This window comes from Juglans regia, chromosome 16 (assembly GCF_001411555.2).
Source record: "Juglans regia cultivar Chandler chromosome 16, Walnut 2.0, whole genome shotgun sequence".
Classification (NCBI taxonomy): domain Eukaryota; kingdom Viridiplantae; phylum Streptophyta; class Magnoliopsida; order Fagales; family Juglandaceae; genus Juglans; species Juglans regia.
In genome coordinates, this window is record NC_049916.1 from 25817242 (window position 1) to 25837894 (window position 20653).

Consider the following 20653-nt stretch of genomic DNA (forward strand, 5'->3'; position numbering starts at 1 on the left):
AATGCTATTTTTATCTAGAGAGCTGCTACGTCCACCGCTCCCAGCTCCCGCTTGGAGCTACCGCTAGGTAAAAAAATTTTTTTATATGTATTTTTTAACACTTTTAAATATTTTTTAAAAAAATAAAAAAAATCATAATATTATTAAAAAACACTTCCTTAATCACTAAGTAAAAAAAAATTAAAAAAAAATATAAAAAATCACAGCGATAAGAATAGAGCGGTAGAAATGAGTGGTAAAAATAGTATTTTTCTTTTATCTGAATCTAGCCTAAGTGAAGCGACGCAATCTGTCTGGCCGTACAGATTTATTTCTTCATTATTTAAAAAATTGCACGTTAGAAATAAAGATAAATCTATTTGCAATTTTTTTTATTCACAAACTTACCACGTCATATATAAAATAAATAATAATTTTTTAACTTCATTTATAAATACATGCAAGAAATCTTATAAGAAGTGATTTATTACCCACGAAACTTTTTATCATAATTTTAGAATAATAGTCTCACGAATCAATTCAGCAATATTAATTTTATAAAAAAGTAAATTTTATGAATAATCGAAAGAAATAAATGAACCAATAAAAATATTTTGTTTTCCTTTTCAAAAAATTGCCTATTAAATTAGGTGTCTTTACCTTTCTTTTCTTTTTCAAAAAGAGATATACTTAACCACAAAGAATGAAAGAAATTATACAAAAGTAAATATTACCCACTAAACTTCTAAATATCATAACTTTAAAATAATCGTTTCATGAATCAATTCAATAATATTTTTTAAAAAAGTTAATTCTATGACCTATTAAAGCTATATTTATCTTTTTTTTCCTTTTCAAAAAATGAAATACTTAATCACAAAAAAATTATACAAAAGTAAATATTAGCACTAAACTTCTAAATATCATAACTTTAGAATAATGTCTCATGAATCAATTCAATAATATTTTATTAAAAAATTAATTCTATGAATAATCGAAAGAAAGAAATGAACCAATAAAATTATTTTTTCCCTTTCAAAGAACTCCCTATTAAAGGTGTCTTTATCTTTCTTTTCCTTTTCAAAAAAATAAATACTTAGCCATAAAGAAATTATATAAAAATAAATATTACCCACTAAACTTCTAAATATCATAACTTTAGAATAATCGTCTCACGAAGCAATTCAATAATGTTTTATAAAAAAAAGTTAATTATATGAATAATGGAAAGAAATACATGAACCAATAACAATTTTTTTTGTTTTTTTGCTTTTCAAAAAGAGAAATACTTATCCACAAAAAAATTACACAAAAAAAATATTATCCACTAAACTTCTAAATATCATAACTTTAGAATAATCGTCTCTCGAACCAATTCAATAATACTCTATAGAAAATTTAATTCTATGAATAATTGAAAGAAATAAATGAACCAATAACAATTTTTTTTCCTTTTTCAAAAAATTGATTATTAAAGGTACTGTCTTAATTATCTTTCTTTTTCTTTTCAAAAATATAAATACTAGTCACAGATTTCATATTAAAAGTGTCTTAATTATCTTTCTTTTCCTTTTTAAAATGGGAAATACTTAGCCACAAAAAAATTACACAAAAGTATATCTATAAAGCGTTGTCTGATGTAGTACGTTAGATTATAAAGTTACTTTTATTATAAAATAGATATAACGAATCATATAAAAACTGCACATTTGGTGATGTAGGATTGAGACACAGATGCCTAATCTCATGTATTATTATTCTTCCAGCAAGTTTTCCACATATAACTACTAATCCTCTTAGCAATAATATCCCTTGAAGCCCCACATCCTACAATCAAATATGTATATTGTACCAACGTGACAAAATAAATTACTGTATAGTTCAGCTGTTGGAGAGCTTATGCAGTCGTCTAATCGCTTGTTTTTATGTATTTATGTATTTATAGTTTATGATTCAGATTTGGGGAATATAAAATTATAATTTATTAAATCACTTGTCTACTAAATTCATTCAATATTTTCTAGGATTATTTTGACAAATAAGAGTATCCCTATGTATAAGTCAATTTGGAAGGTGAACCTGGCATATTATAAAAAATTATAATTCATAAAATAATACATAATTACTGCCCTCATGAAATGTACTTAAGAAAAATAGACTTTTGTAACTAATTTACTGCAACCAAAAGATTATTTGTAACTAATTTTAGTTGTAAATAGTCATTTTACTGAAATTAATTGATTGCAAATAAATAGTTTTTGTATAACATGTATCATGCTGTGTGAAAATGGTAGTGGCTTAGTAAATTATCTTTTGATCAGCAAACTGTATATTTGATCATTATTCTTCCTACAAGCTTTCCAAACAATATCTCACCCTCCCAATTCGGATCATTTTCAGAGTCCCACATATTATACAAATAAGGGGATTATATAAGAATAATGCTAGTATGACTCTCATTTTGACCGCTCATCTATTTAATTTTTTTATTTAAATTTTTTAGTGGTCAAGGAAGTAATTATTAATATTTTATTTTATTTTTATTTTTTAAAAACGTTTAAATATATTTGAAAAATACTTGAAAAAAAGTTTAAAATAAAAATACAATTTGCACTTGACAGCACATAGAATGGGTACATGAAGGCGGCAGATAACACCACACATTATATAAAAGCAAATTCACATATTGACGTTGCTCGTATAATTTGTTAAATCTATTTTATGATAAAAATAACTTTACAATATATTATATTTCATGTCTCATTATTTTGTAAATTTATTTTTATATAATCGCACTATTTATATTAATTATCTTTATCGCACCAACTTTCCTAGAGCTTATGCAGTCATAATCGCTTCTTTAATTATTCTGCTCGCTACTTTATCTTTATTGTCCAGCTTGAAGAGGCCGGTTGCTTGTTAAGCAACTTTATTTCGAAGTTGCTTCTTAAATCAATATTTAGGATTCATGATACTTTCAAGTAGAGTTTTTGTTCTTTAAAATGGGCAAATATACTTTTGTTTGTTTTTGCATTTAGCTTTACACTTTTACTTATTTTTCTCAGCCTTCTCTTTTATATAGCTGCTACACAGTTGACAGTAGCATGCAAATCCTTTCTCAACTTCTAAAAAAAATCAATTATATTAACTTTACTCTTAAGTTAATTCATCAAGCACTTTACAAGAAATTTTTTTTGATAATTAAGCACTTTACAAGAAATTATACAAACCCTTATTGAAAATATATATATATATATATACACACGTGTATGCCCTCCTTTGTTAACAGCTTGATGCATGGGAGAAAAAAAAAAACCAAAAACTGAAACAAAGAAGACGAGAAAATAATCGGAAGAGATCAGAAAGCGAAGCATCTCAACACTCCATTTATAATATATATGTGTGTGGTGGGGATGGTGGGTGCATACTATTTTACAGGCAATTAAAAGGAAAAGAAATCATTCAAACTAAACGAAATCGATAATATATAGGAAATATTAATATTTCAAACAGAAAACACATCAAGCAAGCACTAGTCTATGTCATATGTTTTCACTTCTTTTTACGAAGCTCTTGAAAGTAACGTTTGGGATTCCCTTCAAAGCCAGCCCTGGAAATGCGAGTATCTTCCCTTCCTGGGGCTTTCATCGTTTTCACTTCTGCAGTTTGTTTTTTCTTCTCATCACGATGCTCTTGAAAGTAGCGTTTCGGGTTCTCTTCAAAGTGAGCCCTGGAAATGCGAGTATCTTTCCTTCCTGGGGCTTTCATCGTTTTCACTTCTTCGGTTGCCCCTGGCTGAGTGCTTCCGTTGTTGCCCATTTTCACCAACTCGTTACTCTGTGTTCTTCCGATCTAATTTCCAGCTCTATGACACAGACGATGAAGAACACGGAGATTATGGGGGTACTTATACTATGTTGTGGTAGATAAACCGCCGATGGTTTTAAGTAAGGTAAAACTGCCATAGTTTTGATTAAAGTAAAACTGCCATGGTTTTCACACCTGGCCATGTAAAAGATGTACTATATGTTCTGCCCTTCTTGTAGGTAGCTGCAGTTTGCTCCATCGGTGAATACATGGAAGCCACGTGTAAATAAAGTTAGTTCTATGGTCCACACTTCTCTATCTAACTTTTGAAAAATATTACTTTTCTCACTTAATTTATCTCTTCATTTTCAAACTTTATATATTTTAATTTTTTTCTTTATTTAATAGTTAAAACAATAACTATTAGGGAATTGATATTTTTTTATATTTTTTAAAAAATTTAAAAATAATAAAAAAATTTAAAAAAAAAACAAACGTCACTTCCTCACTGAGTGGAGAAAATAATTAGTTCTGAAAAATATATAAAAAAAATACTTTGTTGGAGCAAATAGAACTAATTATTTCAGCACGTTTTTGTTGGATTCAAAGCTTAAATAGATCTAAATATTTGTTAAATCTCATTAATTTTGTTTATGGGATGCTTTCTAACTGTAATGAGTTTTATTATGTACAAGTAAGTTTACGTACTAATCTGTGTATTAATGTTGTTGTCTTCATATTTTAAATTTAAATTAGCACTGTTTTTAATAAAATTTACTTTCTAACTAATCATATTGAATGGATGTGCATATTAATGCATAAAATTGCTTATAATTAAATTTTTTCAGCTACAATATGATTAAAATTTGTTTGCATGTTCATAGATGTGACAGCTTTTGTGTGTGATGCGAGAAAGAGAGAAACAATAGCTATTTATGTACCAAAGGGTTTTAGTGCCCACATAATCCAAATGATTCTATTATTTTCAATATAGCATGATTTAGAGAGTTCAAAAATATAATTCCTATGTGGCCTATTTTTTAGGCATTTTCCTAATCTCATCAAACTTTTCAATGTTATAATTATATAACAAGATAAAACATTAACATAACGTAAAGTGTTGGTTGGCAAAACTGTTACTTAAATTCCTATAGTTTGTAACTTTACTTATCCACCAAACTTGTATAGATCTGTCACTTCTATAACTTGTATAGATTTATTTTAACTTGTATAAATCTATTACCTATTTGAACTTTGTATGGATTTAAATTCTCATTTTGTTGTTCATTATGAAGTGATAGGTAGCTAAATAAGATCTAAAATTTACTATCATATCTTATTTATATAAATTTATCCAATACTAACACTTATTACATATCATAATTATATATATTTATTAATAATAATTATCATATTTTTGCAAGTGGGCACAGGGTGCGTGCCCTTACTACTTACTAGTGTGTGGGGGTACTTAATACCATGTTGTCGTAATAGACCGCCCATGCTTTTAACTAAAGTAAAACCACCATGCTTTTCCTTTGTGGAAAACCTAGCAATGTAAAAGATGTACCATGTTCTGCCCTTCTTCTAGGAAAGCTTCCTTATTAAGGAATCTGTTGTTTTCAAGTCACATGTATTGTTCGCAGATACGATGTGAGGACATCACCTCTAAGTTGAAAGTCGGGATAAAATGAAAGTTTGTAAATTTAATAAATATTATTTTTTAATATTATTATTATTTTAGAATTTAAAAAATTAAATTATTTATTATATTTTGTGTGAAAATTTTAAAAAATTGTAATAATTAAATTAGATTGAGATCATGAGATTGTATAAGATCAAATGCTATTTTTATCCGAATCCAGACACATAATCTGCTGGCCGTACAGATTTATTTTTTCATTATTTAAAAAATTGCATGTTAGAAATAAAGATAAATCTATTTGTAGGTGTATTTATTCAGAAACTTGCCACGTCATATATAAAATAAATAATAATTTTTTAACTTCTTTTATAAATACAAGAAATCTTATAAGAATTGATTTAATACCCAGTAAACTTTTTATCATAATTTTAGAATAATAGTCTCACGAATCAATTCAATAATATTTTATAAAAAAGTTAATTTTATCAATAATCGAAAGAAATAAATGAACCAAGAACAATATTTTCATTTCCTTTTTAAAAAAATTGCCTATTAAAAGTGTCTTTATCTTTCTTTTCTTTTTCAAAAAGTGAAATACTTAACCATAAATAAATTATATAAAAATAAATATTACCTACTAAATTTCTAAATATCATAACTTTAAAATAATCGTCTTACGAATCAATTCAATAATATTTTTTTAAAAAGTTAATTCCATGACCTATTAAAGCTAGCTATCTTTATCTTTCTTTTCTTTTTCAAAAAAGGAAATAATTAGTCACAAAAAAATATATAAAAATAAATATTAGCACTAAACTTCTAAATATCATAACTTTAGAATCATGTCACATGAATCAATTCAATAATATTTTATTACAAATTTAATTCTATGAATAATTGAAAGATATATATGAACCAATAAAAATATATTTTCCCTTTTAAAAGAACTGCCTATTAAAGATAAATATGTCTTTATCTTTCTTTTCCTTTTCAAAAAAAGAAATACTTAACCATAAACAAATTACACAAAAATAAATATTACTCACTAAGCTTCTACATATCATAACTTAGAATAATCGTCTCACGAATCAATTCAATAATTTTTTAAAAAATAAGTTAATTATATGAATAATCAAAAGAACTACATGAACCAATAACAAATTTTTAATCGCTTCTTTCCTAGAGCTTATGCAGTCATAATCGCTTCTTTAATTATTCTGCTCGCTACTTTATCTTTATTGTCCAGCTTTAAGAGGCCGGAATTGCTTGTTAAGCAAACTTTATTTCTAAGTTGCATCTTCAATGAAATATTTAGCATTAATGATAGTTTCAAGTGGCCGTTTTTGTTCTTTAAAATGGGCAAATATACTTTTATTTGTTTTTGCATTTAGCTTTACACTTTTACTTATTTTTCTCGGCCTTCTCTTTTATATAGCTGCTACACAGTTGACAGTAGCATGCAAATCTATTCTCTACTTCTAAAAAAATCAATTATATTAACTTAACTCTTAAGTTAATTCATCAGGCACTTTACAAAAATTATATAAAGAGAAATCCTTACAGCCGGTCTGGCTGGTTTTCACACAAAACAGTCTGCCACTTATAAACTTACACGTATGCCTTCCACTGTATCTATCATAAACCATCAAACATCAGAAAATTAATTTGTTTGCACCCCCCTTCGAAGGAAATCCCTTGCACAGGCCTTCATCCCTCGCACCATACCATATACGATCCCGAATCGCACCCTCACCCCTCTTCCTCTTCGCAACCCCGAATCGCATCCCTTAGATCGAAGCTCAACCCGAGCACCCCCTTCGTCGAATCGCACTCACACCCCTCTTCATAACCCCAAATCACACCTGCACCCCCCTTCGCAACCCCGAATCGCATCCCCTAGGTCGAACTCAACCCAAGCACCCCCTTCGTCGAAGCTCAACTCGAAGGAAATCCCCACGAATCTGCGTCGGACCCCCTCTTCGTCGAAGCTCATCCCCAAAATTGGTATAACCATTTCTGGATTTCTCATTTGACAAATGGCTTGACTGGTTTGAATATAGAATCGCGTCGTGCTAGTGCAAGAGAGCGCTACAAATGCCTTCGAGTCGTCACGATACACGTCGGCGTCGGACTAAGGAAGGTGCACAGACTAGTGAAGCAGCGAACAGCCCGAATACTTTTCGGCGGTGCAAATGAGAAAGGAACTACCTTGATTCTTTGTGGTCTACCGTATTGCCCTTTGTGTATTTTTTTTTTTTTATGTGTCATTAGTTGATTGGAGGGCTATTTTTGTGTAAAAAAATAGCCGGACTGTTGGGAAGCAGCTCTGTTATACAAACCCTTATTGATAATATATATACGTTTGCCCTCCTTTGTTAATAGCTTGATGGGAGAAAAACAAAATACCAAAAAATGAAACAGAGAAGATGAGAAAATAACCGGAAGAGATTAGAACGCGATGCATCTCAAAACTCCATTTATAATATAAATATATATATATGTATGTATGTGCACGCGCGCGCACGAGAGGGGTGGGGGATGGTGGTTGCATACTATTTTACATACAATTAAAAGGAAAAGTAATCATTCAAACTAAATGAAATCCATAATATATAGGAAATATTAATATTTCAAGCAGAAAACACATAAAGCAAGCAGCAGCTAGCACTAGTCTATGTCATATGTTTTCACTTCTTATGACGAAGCTCTCGAAAGTAGCGTCTGGGGTTCCCTTCAAAGCCAGCTTTAAAGTTGTGTTTGGATGTTGAATTGAGTTGAGTTGAGATGATTAAATATTGTTAAAATATTATTTTTTAATATTATTATCATTTTAGAATTTGAAAAAGTTAAATTATTTATTATATTTTGTATTGAGATTTGAAAAATTTGTAATGATGAGTTGAGATGAGTTTAGAATCCAAGCGAAGCAAAATGCGAGTGCCTTTCCTTCCTGGGGCTTTCATCGTTTTCCCTTTCGCAGTTGCCCCTAGCAGCCCTGAGGCTACAGTTGATAGCAGAGCAATCGCACCAACCGCTAGCACAACCATACCTGTCGCTACTGCACCAGCCACCATTTTCACCCAATTATGCGTTCTTCCGAATTAATTTCTGGCCCTTTGACACAGACGATGAAAAACACCAAGATTATGGTGGTACTTATACTATGTTGTCATAGATAAACCGCCCATGCTTTTAACTAAAGTAAAACCGCCATGCTTTTCCTTTGTGGAAAACCTAGTAATGCAAAAGATGTACCATGTTCTGCCTAAGACTGTTCATCCGGGCCGGGTTTTTTCCCGGCCCGGTCCGGAACCCGGATAACCGGATTCCGATTACGGGTTCCGGCCCGGAATACACCCGGGCCGGTACCCGCTTTTTAAAACCCGGGCCCATCCGGCCCGGATGCAGTTTTGACACCCGGATACCGGTTTTAAACCCGGTACCCGGGTTTACACATAAAAAGCCTAAAACCATCGAAAGGAAAACCCTAGCGCCCCCCCCTTCCGAATCACACTCGACTCTCTCTCTCTCTCTCTCTCTCTCTCTCTCTCTCTCTCTCTCTCTCTCTCTCTCTCTCTCTCTCTCTCCCTCCCCCTCCTCTGTGAAGAGCGATGCCCTATGCCTCCATCCCCCCGATTCATTTCTCTCATCTCCTCTCTCTCTCGCTCTGCTCTGTGCCTGCGTCTACGTCTGGGTCTGCTTCTACGTCTACTTCTGCGATGCCCTAGTCCCTCCCGAAATCACTCTCTCATCTACTCTATCTCTCTCTCTGCTATCTGTGATGTCGAACGGTGGAAGTGCTTGAGCTTGGGATCCAAGAGATTAGAACGGATTTCTGTTTGGGTATGTTTTCTTTCTCCCCCCCTCTGTTTTCTTCTCTGTTTTGTTGATTTTGGGTTTTTTTTTTGTTGAGAATGTTTGAATGTTTGAGTATTTTTATGGTAGATCTGTTTGAATGTTTGAGGAGTATCTGTTTAGATCTATTTAGCTGCAAAATGCTAGAGCCGTGGGTTATTATTATTTGGAAGATCTGTTATATCTGATAACATATATATATGTAATGAAGATTTGTTATTATTTGGAAGAAATGGTTTTTAAAATGTTGTATCTTTGATTTTTCTAGATTTTTTTTTTTTTTAAATTAGTTGTGTTCTGAGTGGAGTTTGGAAAAAAAAATTGGAGCCTTCGGGTTCCAAAATATTTTTAGGAAAAGTTTGATGGTGATGATGATGATGATTCCTTTGAGGATCTAGACTCAGGCCCTTGTGATGATTACTGTGTGGTATTTAAGCACCCGAGATTTTTATCCTTAGGATTACTTAGTATGGGGTATGTACTAGACATTATTGCACTCTCCCTCTGCATTCTAGAATCTGCACATTGATTAGTAAATGGATAATAGTCCAGATGTGAATCCAACATGGTTTGGTTTCCATTCTATTGGATTCACGGTTTGGTTTCCATTCTATTGTATGAGCATCATAGGCAACTATTGAGAAAACAAGGACATGGCACTTGTTGTTTCGTTGTTCTTCTGCATATCCTGCTACAGGTTTTCCTACCATACCTTTACCTTAATGCATATATTGATGTTGAACTCTAAAGACTTCGATCATATATAGTTTGGAAGAAAATGGCTTGTAGTTAGTGCAAGCCACAGCCTCAGCAAACTCCTCTTTGATCTTAAATGAGGAGCTAGAGAAACTATATATACATTAATGTTGATGAGAGTTGCATGGCCTTTCAGTTTTATATTGGCATGCACTATAAGTGGTTAATGCTTAATATATACAAAGTGAACATGCACTATGTTGTTATTAGGTTAATTAAGATAGTTATTAGGTACATATATGTTTTCTCAAATTTAAAAAACTAGAAAGTTGGGCAAGATTTTTATTGTATGTTCTTGTTTATTAATTTTGCTAAGAGAAGTGGCTGTCTATGGATATGTATTTGAATGAAAACTCTACAAAATATTTGTTAGTGTGGGTGTATTTGGAAAAAAAAAAAAAAGAATCCATTCTCATCATAATATTTAATTTATTAAGTGGAATTTGTCTTAATCCTTGTATATAATCTTTGTTCAAAACTATGTTTTGCAGGATCTCTCAGTCTAATTACTTGAAGTTGTTGCTATTTGGTGGGAGATTAAATCATTGATGGACATGTTACTGATTTTGCAATTCATACATTGTAATTTTGTATATTGTAATGTAACGTATAAATATCAAATAATGTAATATGTAATGTATTGTATTGTGATGCATGCATGGATGAATTTATGCATTTAGTATTTAGAACACAATATACTATCCAACTTGACTTTAAAAAAAATAAAGGCTTTTGAATAAAAAATAATTATGGTTTGAAGTTGTGTTTTGCTAATTGAGCTTTTAGAACACAAATATCTAGGGCTGAGCAAAAAGTTGTGTTTTGCTAATATCACTACTAGTATAACTAATATTAATACTAATACTAATATATAGTTATATTAAATTAAAATCATTATAGCAAGTACTAATATATAATTATTCTAATCACTACAACTAATTCTAATACTAATATAGACTATAGTTATAACTTGTAGTATCATAATTATACTAAATCACTATAACTTATACTAATATAGTTATACTAAATGACTATAAGTTATAACTATAACTATATATATTATATAGTATTAATATCAATATTAGTATAATATATAGTATTAATAATAACTAATAGTCTAATACTAATATAACTATTAATATAACTAATATCACTACTAGTATAACTAATACACAATAATACGTAATATATAGTTATACCAAATTAAAATCATTATAGTAAAATACCAATATATATAGTTGGCTCTAACTCAATACAACCAATTCCCAATACCAATACAGACCAGGCTATAACTCTTGTAGTATCATACCATATACCAAATCACTCATAACTTTCATACTAATATAAAGTTATGTCAAATGATTATAAAGTTGAACTATAACCATATATATTATATAGTATTAATATCACTAATTAGTATAATATATAGTATTAATAATAACTAATAGTTCACTAATATAACTATTAGTATAACTACATTACTACTAGCATAACCACATAATACTAATACCAATATACAGTTATACTTCAAATAAAACTTAAAGCAAATACTAATATATAGTCATTCAATCACCACAACCAATTCCCTACCTAATACAGACCATATAAATAAGCAACTCTGCAGCAATTACAATTATACCAAATCACTATAATCCTCAAGCAATTAACATAGTTAAGCAACAAATGACTATAAGTTATAACTATAACTATATATATTATATAGTATTAATATCACTATTAGTATAATATATAGTATTAATAATAACTAATAGTCTAATACTAATATAACTATTAGTATAACTATTAGTATAACTAATATCACTACTAGTATAACTAATATTAATACTAATACTAATATACTAATACTATTATATAGTTATACTAAATTAAAATCATTATAGCAAATACTAATATATAGTTATTCTAATCACTACAACTAATTCTAATACTAATATAGACTATAGTTATAACTTGTAGTATCATAATTATACTAAATCACTATAACTTATACTAATATAGTTATACTAAATGATTATAAGTTATAACTATAACTATATATATTATATAGTATTAATATCACTATTAGTATAATATATAGTATTAATAATAACTAATAGTCTAATACTAATATCACTACTAGTATAACTAATATTAATACTAATACTAATATACTAATACTATTATATAGTTATACTAAATTAAAATCATTATAACAAATACTAATATATAATTATTCTAATCACTACAACTAATTCTAATACTAATATAGACTATAGTTATAACTTGTAGTATCATAATTATACTAAATCACTATAACTTATACTAATATAGTTATACTAAATGACTATAAGTTATAACTATAACTATATATATTATATAGTATTAATATCACTATTAGTATAATATATAGTATTAATAATAACTAATAGTCTAATACTAATATAACTATTAGTATAACTATTAGTATAACTAATATCACTACTAGTATAACTAATATTAATACTAATACTATTATATAGTTATACTAAATTAAAATCATTATAGCAAATACTAATATATAGTTATTCTAATCACTACAACTAATTCTAAATTCTTATACTAATATAGTTATACTAAATGACTATAACTATAACTATATATATTATATAGTATTAATATCACTATTAGTATAATATATAGTATTAATAATAACTAATAGTCTAATACTAATATAACTATTAGTATAACTAAATCCCTATATAATAATATATATCATATATTTTTTTTATGAATCTTCATATATATATATATATAATATAAAATAGATTCATATTAATTAGTATATAATGTATATTAGTATATTACTATAGTAACTATTCATTATAAAAATTTAAAAAAATAAAAAAATAAAAAAATTATTCATTTATCATTACAGCAAAAACGGCGTCGTTGGATACTGGGAGGGTATTGATTCATTGAATTTAGAATTAGGTCTGCAGTCCCTCTCTCTCGCGCAAGTCACCCGGTCCCTCTCTCTCGCGCAGGCTCGCAGCGCCGCAGCCCTCTCGGCTCTCTCGCGGCCTCGCCAGTCGCCCTCTCTCTCGCGCAGCGCCGCAGCCGGCGCATCTCTGTCGCGCAACCCCTCTCTCGCAGAACCCCTCTCTCGCGCAACCCCTCTCTCGCGCAGCTTCTCCCTCGCACGGCCCGAATCGCAGAGCCCCTCTCTCGCCGTCTCGTGCAACCCTCCTCTCACGGAGTCACGCAGGCCGCAGCTCCTCTTGGTAACCGATTACCCAAATCCATCTCTGTTCTTTAATCAAATTTTTGAGGTTGATAATGTTGATTTTTTCGAATCTTTGAGGTTGATAATGTTGATTTTTGTTGATTCTATAATTAATTCCTAACTGTACGAATAGTCTGATGTAGAAGGATTTGAACATGGAAAGCTAAAGAGGTTGCAGTGATTCTGATTTTGATGTGTTTAATTTCATTCTATAAATGATAGTTTTATTTGTATTAGGCAAACAACATCTTGGTTGTTTTAGTGATTATAACCGATTATATGTGATATATTTGGCTGTTTTAGTGATTATATGTAACCGATTATATGTAATTTTTGATGTTGTTTTCTCAAATATATTTGGCTGTTTTAGTGATTGTAACCGATTATATGTGATATATTTGGCTGTTTTAGTGATTATATGTAACCGATTATATGTAATTTTTGATGTTGTTTTCTCAAATATATTTGGCTGTTTTAGTGATTGTAAAACATCCACAAGTTGAGTTAATGAGTTTGTATTATGCTTTTGGGGCTGTGTTTGGCTGTTTTAGTGATTGTCTTAACCGTATTATTTTATTTGTTTGTTGTGTGTTAGTTCTTAAATCATGAATATAGAAGGCAGAAACACGTCTACATCCACAGCTGCATCTTCTCCTGGCATCCCTGAACAGCCTATTGATGCTCCTTGTCTCATGGTTGAAGAGTCCACCGGACCAATAGAATCACTGGTATGGCCAACTTACTTCGTGAAGATGATTGACAATTTGACATATTGAGCCTTTGAGGTTTGAGCTACTATCCAAAATACTAAATGCTTCATGCTAAATTCTGTTTACTTTTCAAAGACAACTATGCTATCTACTTCTACTTTATTTATACCATTGGTCCATATATATTTAAGTTTCCGAGACCTTACTTCTACTTTGTTTATTTTTCATATGATATTAAAGTTGGGTTGTTTTTCTTACTAATATTTTCATTTTTTTTTTCAGGCACATCTTGAAAGTTGGAAGTTGGAACATTTGGAAATTTGTAACATTTAATATATTTTGGTTCATTTGTTGGGCATTTAGAATATTGTAATTTGGAAGCTTGTAATTTATTTTATTTTGGTGCATTTGAAAGTTTGTAATTAAATATTTAAATGTTGTTGGAACATTTATTTTGGTTGGCTCTTAGAACATTTTGGATTTCTTTTTTGTTAAATATGTGATGGATGATGGATGGTAGGTGTGATATGTGGATGTTTATTGAAGTGATTAGTATTTAGTTGGATGTGGATATGAGGATATGGATGATGGATGATGTGGATATCAGTAAGTTTGGCCCTTTGAAATAGGTGTGATATGCAGGTTTTTGTTTGCATGTTCTTTTAGTATAATGATAACATTAGATTGATATTGCATGTATGTCCAGGTTTTCTATTTAGTTTAGATTGTAATATTGAGAAAGTTGAAATTTGAAAGCCCACAAATTTTTTTTTTTTTTAAAAAAGTGGGTCAAATATGAAGTTAAAAAAGACAAAAAAATAAAATAAAAAAATCCGACTCCGCTCCGACAAGTCGGAGTCTGAGTCGGAGCGGATTATGTACATTGCGGAGTCGGAGTCGGAGGTCGGATTCGACCTCCGACAAAGTCGGAGTCGGAGTCGGAGGTTGGGCCCTCCGACTCCGAATCAATCGGTGCTCAGCCCTACTGAAATATCTTTAATCAAATAAAGGCTTTTATTGGAAAAAAAAAAAAAAAAAAAATCCGGGTACAATCCGGAACCCGGATTTCCGGGTTTCAAAAATCCGGATCTATCCGGGTTCCGGCCCGGGTCTGACCCGGATCAATCCGGTCCGAATACCGGCCCGGGTTTGAAATCCGGGTTCCGGTCCGGGTATACCCAGATTCCCGGGTCGGAACCCAGATGAACACCCCTAGTTCTGCCCTTCTTCTAGGATGGGCTTCCTTATTAAGGAAGCTGCAGTTTTCAAGTCACATGTATTATGTATAGTTCGCAGATACTATGTGAGGACATCGCCTCTACGATGAACGTCGGGATAAAATGAAAGTTTGAAAATTTAATAAAATATTAATTTTAATATTATTATTATTTTAAAATTTAAAAAATTAAAAAATTAAATTATCTATCATATTTTATGTGAAAATTTTAAATGATTATAATGATTAATTAAGATGAGAGGAAATGCTATTTTTATCTAAATCTAGCCTAAGTGAAACGATGCAATCTGTCTGGCCGTACAGATTTATTTCTTCATTATTTAAAAAATTGCACGTTAGAAATAAAGATAAATCTATTTGCAATTTTTTTTATTCACAAACTTACCACGTCATATATAAAATAAATAATAATTTTTTAACTTCATTTATAAATACATGCAAGAAATCTTATAAGAAGTGATTTATTACCCACGAAACTTTTTATCATAATTTTAGAATAATAGTCTCACGAATCAATTCAGCAATATTAATTTTATAAAAAAGTGAATTTTATGAATAATCGAAAGAAATAAATGAACCAATAAAAATATTTTGTTTTTCTTTTCAAAAAATTGCCTATTAAATTAGGTGTCTTTACCTTTCTTTTCTTTTTCAAAAAGAGAAATACTTAACCACAAAGAATGAAAGAAATTATACAAAAGTAAATATTATCCACTAAACTTCTAAATATCATAACTTTAAAATAATCGTTTCATGAATCAATTCAATAATATTTTTTAAAAAAGTTAATTCTATGACCTATTAAAGCTATATTTATCTTTTTTTTCCTTTTCAAAAAATGAAATACTTAATCACAAAAAAATTATACAAAAGTAAATATTAGCACTAAACTTCTAAATATCATAACTTTAGAATAATGTTTCATGAATCAATTCAATAATATTTTATTAAAAAATTAATTCTATAAATAATCGAAAGAAAGAAATGAACCAATAAAATTATTTTTTCCCTTTCAAAAAACTCCCTATTAAAGGTGTCTTTATCTTTCTTTTGCTTTTCAAAAAAATAAATACTTAGCCATAAAGAAATTATATAAAAATAAATATTACCCACTAAACTTCTAAAATTGTGTTTGGATGTTGAAGTGAGTTGAGTTGAGTTGAGTTAAGATAATAAAATATTGTTAGAATATTATTTTTTAATATTATTATTATTTTAGAATTTGAAAAAATTGAATTGTTTATTATATTTTGTGTTGAAATTTGAAAAAATTGTAATGATGAGTTTATTATACTTTAGAATAATCGTCTCACGAATCAATTCAATAATGTTTTATAAAAAAAAGTTAATTATATGAATAATGGAAAGAAATACATGAACCAATAACAATTTTTTTTTTTTTTTTTGCTTTTCAAAATGAGAAATACTTATCTACAAAAAAATTACACAAAAAAATATTATCCACTAAACTTCTAAATATCATAACTTTAGAATAATCGTCTCACGAACCAATTCAATAATACTCTACAGAAAATTTAATTCTATGAATAATTGAAAGAAATAGATGAACGAATAACATTTTTTTTTCCTTTTTCAAAAAATTGATTATTAAAGGTACTGTCTTAATTATCTTTCTTTTTCTTTTCAAAAATATAAATACTAGTCACAGATTTCATATTAAAAGTGTCTTAATTATCTTTCTTTTCCTTTTTAAAATGGGAAATACTTAGCCACAAAAAAATTACACAAAAGTATACCCATAAAGCGTTGTCTGATATAGTACGTTAGATTGTAAAGTTACTTTTATTATAAAATAGATATAACGAATCATATAAAAACTGCACATTTGGTGATGTAGGATTGAGACACATATGCCTAATCTCATGTATTATTATTCTTCCAGCAAGTTTTCCAGATATAACTACTAATCCTCTTAGCAGTAATATCCCTTGAAGCCCCACATCCTACAATCAAATATGTATATGTAAGGATTCTGTTTGGGATAGAATGTAAATATGGAGATGAGAAGAAGAATAACGCAGTGTATATCATGAAGAAACAAAATGTAAACCAAGTGTTTGATAAAATGGCACTGAAATCTTAGAATGCCAGTAGGGTGCTTCGAGGGATGCCCTAACCTCTAGATATTCAATTCATCAATATTTTCCCGATAACTTTCTTGTGTTGCTCTGGACGTACATAAAAGGGTTACAGCCATAACAAACTAATCTAATGGCAATGCAACACGTGTAAAGCAAATGACAATGGTAGTTGTAACGGAAAACAAATAACAACGAAAGCAAATAACAACAAAGGAATTAATAAGAGATAAACTACAAGTAGCTTTTATTCTTGAACTAAGTCCAAACGACTGGCAGCTTCCAATCCTAATTGATTAAACGGTGTGCTTCATCTTTAAAAGGTGTGTTCTGAACTCCCCTGCCTTAAGCACTTCGAAACTTCACTTCCTCCCGACATAACCCTAACTCCTTAGTTTCTTCCCTCACTTCTCTGTGTCGTCTTCCTCTTCCCCTTAGAGACTTCTCTGCCGTCTTCCTCTTCCCATGAGAGAGTCCCCTAACAGTATATTGTACCAACGTGACAAAATAAATTACTGTATAGTTCAGCTGTTGGAGAGCTTATGGCGCAGTTGTCTAATCGCTTGTTTTTATGTATTTATGTATTTATAGTTTATGATTCAGATTTGTGGAATATAAAATTATAATTTATTAAATCACTTGTCTACTAAATTCATTCAATATTTTCTAGGATTATTTTGACAAATAAGAGTATCCCTATTTATAAGTCAATTTGGAAGGTGAACCTGGCAGATTATAAAAAATTATAATTCATAAAATAATACATAATTACTGCCCTCATGAAGAGTACGTTAGAAAAACGGGATTTTGTGACTAATTTATTATAATTAAAAGATTATTTACAACCAATTTTAGTTGTAAATAGTCATTTTGTTGAAATTAATTGATCGCAAATAAATAGTTTTCTTATAGCATGTATCATGCTGTGTGAAAATGGTAGTGGCTTAGTAAATTATCTTTTGATCAGCAAACTGTATATTTGATCATTATTCTTCCTACAAGCTTTCCAAACAATATCTCACCCTCCCAATTGGGATCATTTTCAGAGTCCCACATATTATACAAATAAGGGGATTATATAAGAATAATGCTAGTATGACTCTCATTTTGACCGCTCATCTATTTAATTTTTTTATTTAAATTTTTTAGTGGTCAAGGAAGTAATTATTAATATTTTATTTTATTTTTATTTTTTAAAAATGTTTAAAAATATTTGAAAAATACTTGAAAAAAAGTTTAAAATAAAAATACAATTTGCACTTGACAGCACATAAAATGGGTACATGAAGGCGGCAGATAACACCACACATTATATAAAAGCAAATTCACATATTGACGTTGCTCGTATAATTTGTTAAATCTATTTTATGATAAAAATAACTTTACAATCTGTTATATTTCATGTCTCATTATTTTGTAAATTTATTTTTATATAATCGCACTATTTATATTAATTATCTTTATCACACCAATTTTACTAGAGCTTATGCAGTCATAATCGCTTCTTTAATTATTCTGCTAGCTACTTTATCTATATTGTCCAGCCGGTTGCTTGTTAAGCAACTTTATTTCGAAGTTGCTTCTTAAATCAATATTTAGGATTGGTGATACTTTCAAGTAGAGTTTTTGTTCTTTAAAATGGGCAAATATACTTTTGTTTGCTTTTGCATTTAGCTTTACACTTTTACTTATTTTTCTCAGCCTTTTCTTTTATATAGCTGCTACACAGTTGACAGTAGTCAGTAGCATGCAAATCCTTTCTCAACTTCTAAAAAAAATCAATTATATTAACTTTACTCTTAAGTTAATTCATTAGGCACTTTACAAGAAATTATACAAACCCTTATTGATAATATATATATATATATATATATATATATATACACACACATATGCCCTCCTTTGTTAACAGCTTGATGCATGGGAGAAAAAAAAATATACCAAAAACTAAAACAGAGAAGACGAGAAAATAACCGGAAGAGATCAGAAAGCGATGCATCTCAACACTCCATTTATAATATATATGTGTGTGGTGGGGGATGGTGGGTGCATACTATTTTACAGACAATTAAAAGGAAAAGAAATCATTCAAACTAAACGAAATCGATAACATATAGGAAATATTAATATTTCAAATAGAAAACACATCAAGCAAGCAGCAGCAAGCACTAGTCATATGTTTTCACTTCTTTTTACGACGCTCTTGAAAGTGGCGTTTGGGGTTCCTTTCAAAGCCAGCCCTGGAAATGCGAGTATCTTCCCTTCCTGGGGCTTTCATCGTTTTCACTTCTGCGGTTTGTTTTTTCTTCTCATCACGATGCTCTTGAAAGTAGCGTTTGGGGTTCCCTTCAAAGCCAGCCCTGGAAATTCGAGTATCTTCCCTTCCTGGGGCTTTCATCGTTTTCACTTCTGCGATTTGTTTTTTCTTCTCATCATGATGCTCTTGAAAGTAACGTTTGGGGTTCCCTTCAAAGCCAGCCCTGGAAATGCGAGTATCTTCCCTTCCTGGGGCTTTCATCATTTTCACTTCTGCGATTTGTTTTTTCTTCTCATCACGATACTCTTGAAAGTAGCGTTTGGGGTTCCCTTCAAAGCCAGTCCTGGAAATGCGAGTATCTTCTCTTCCTGGGGCTTTCATCGTTTTCACTTCTGCAGTTTGTTTTTTCTTCTCATCACGATGCTCTTGAAAGTAGCGTTTGGGGTTCTCTTCAAAGTGAGCCCTGGAAATGCGAGTATCTTCCCTTCCTGGGGCTTTCATCGTTTTCACTTCTGTAGTTTATTTTTTCTTCTCATCACGATGCTCTTGAAAGTAGCATTTGGGGTTCTCTTCAAAGTGAGTCCTGAAAATATGAGTATCTTCCCTTCCTGGGGCATTCATCCTTTTCACTTCTGCGGTTTGTTTTTTCTTCTCATCACGATACTTTTGAAAGTAGCGTTTGGGGTTCTCTTCAAAGTGAGTCCTAGAAATGCAAGTATCTTTCCTTCCTGGAGCTTTCATCGTTTTCACTTCTTCAGTTGCCCCTGGCTGAGTGCTTCCGTTGTTGCCCATTTTCACCAACTCGTTACTCTGTTCTTCCGATCTAATTTCCGGCTCTATGACACGGACGATAAAGAACACGGAGATTATGGGGGTACTTATATTATGTTGTGGTAGATAAACCGCCGATGGTTTTAAGTAAGGTAAAACTGCCATAGTTTTAATTAAGAATAATTTTTGGCATCAGCCACTGTTTAGAATCAGCCGATCGCACACCTTACGTGTCCATTTCATAATTGCGTTTCCCTCCCTCAACTAAATTCACA

At 30.3% G+C, this 20653-nt stretch overlaps 1 protein-coding gene across 1 annotated transcript; it reads right to left on the bottom strand.

Annotated features, from left to right (window-relative positions):
- Positions 1-3330: 3330 nt before the first annotated feature.
- On the bottom strand, positions 3331-20487 carry LOC118344854. Its single transcript, XM_035686429.1, has 3 exons — positions 20358-20487; positions 19837-20117; positions 3331-3595 (listed from the first exon to the last, which is right to left on the bottom strand). The coding sequence occupies exons 1-3, from the start codon at positions 20397-20399 to the stop codon at positions 3532-3534; spliced, it is 387 nt and encodes a 128-aa protein (XP_035542322.1). The 5' UTR covers positions 20400-20487; the 3' UTR covers positions 3331-3531.
- Between the last annotated feature and the right edge of the window lie 166 nt (positions 20488-20653).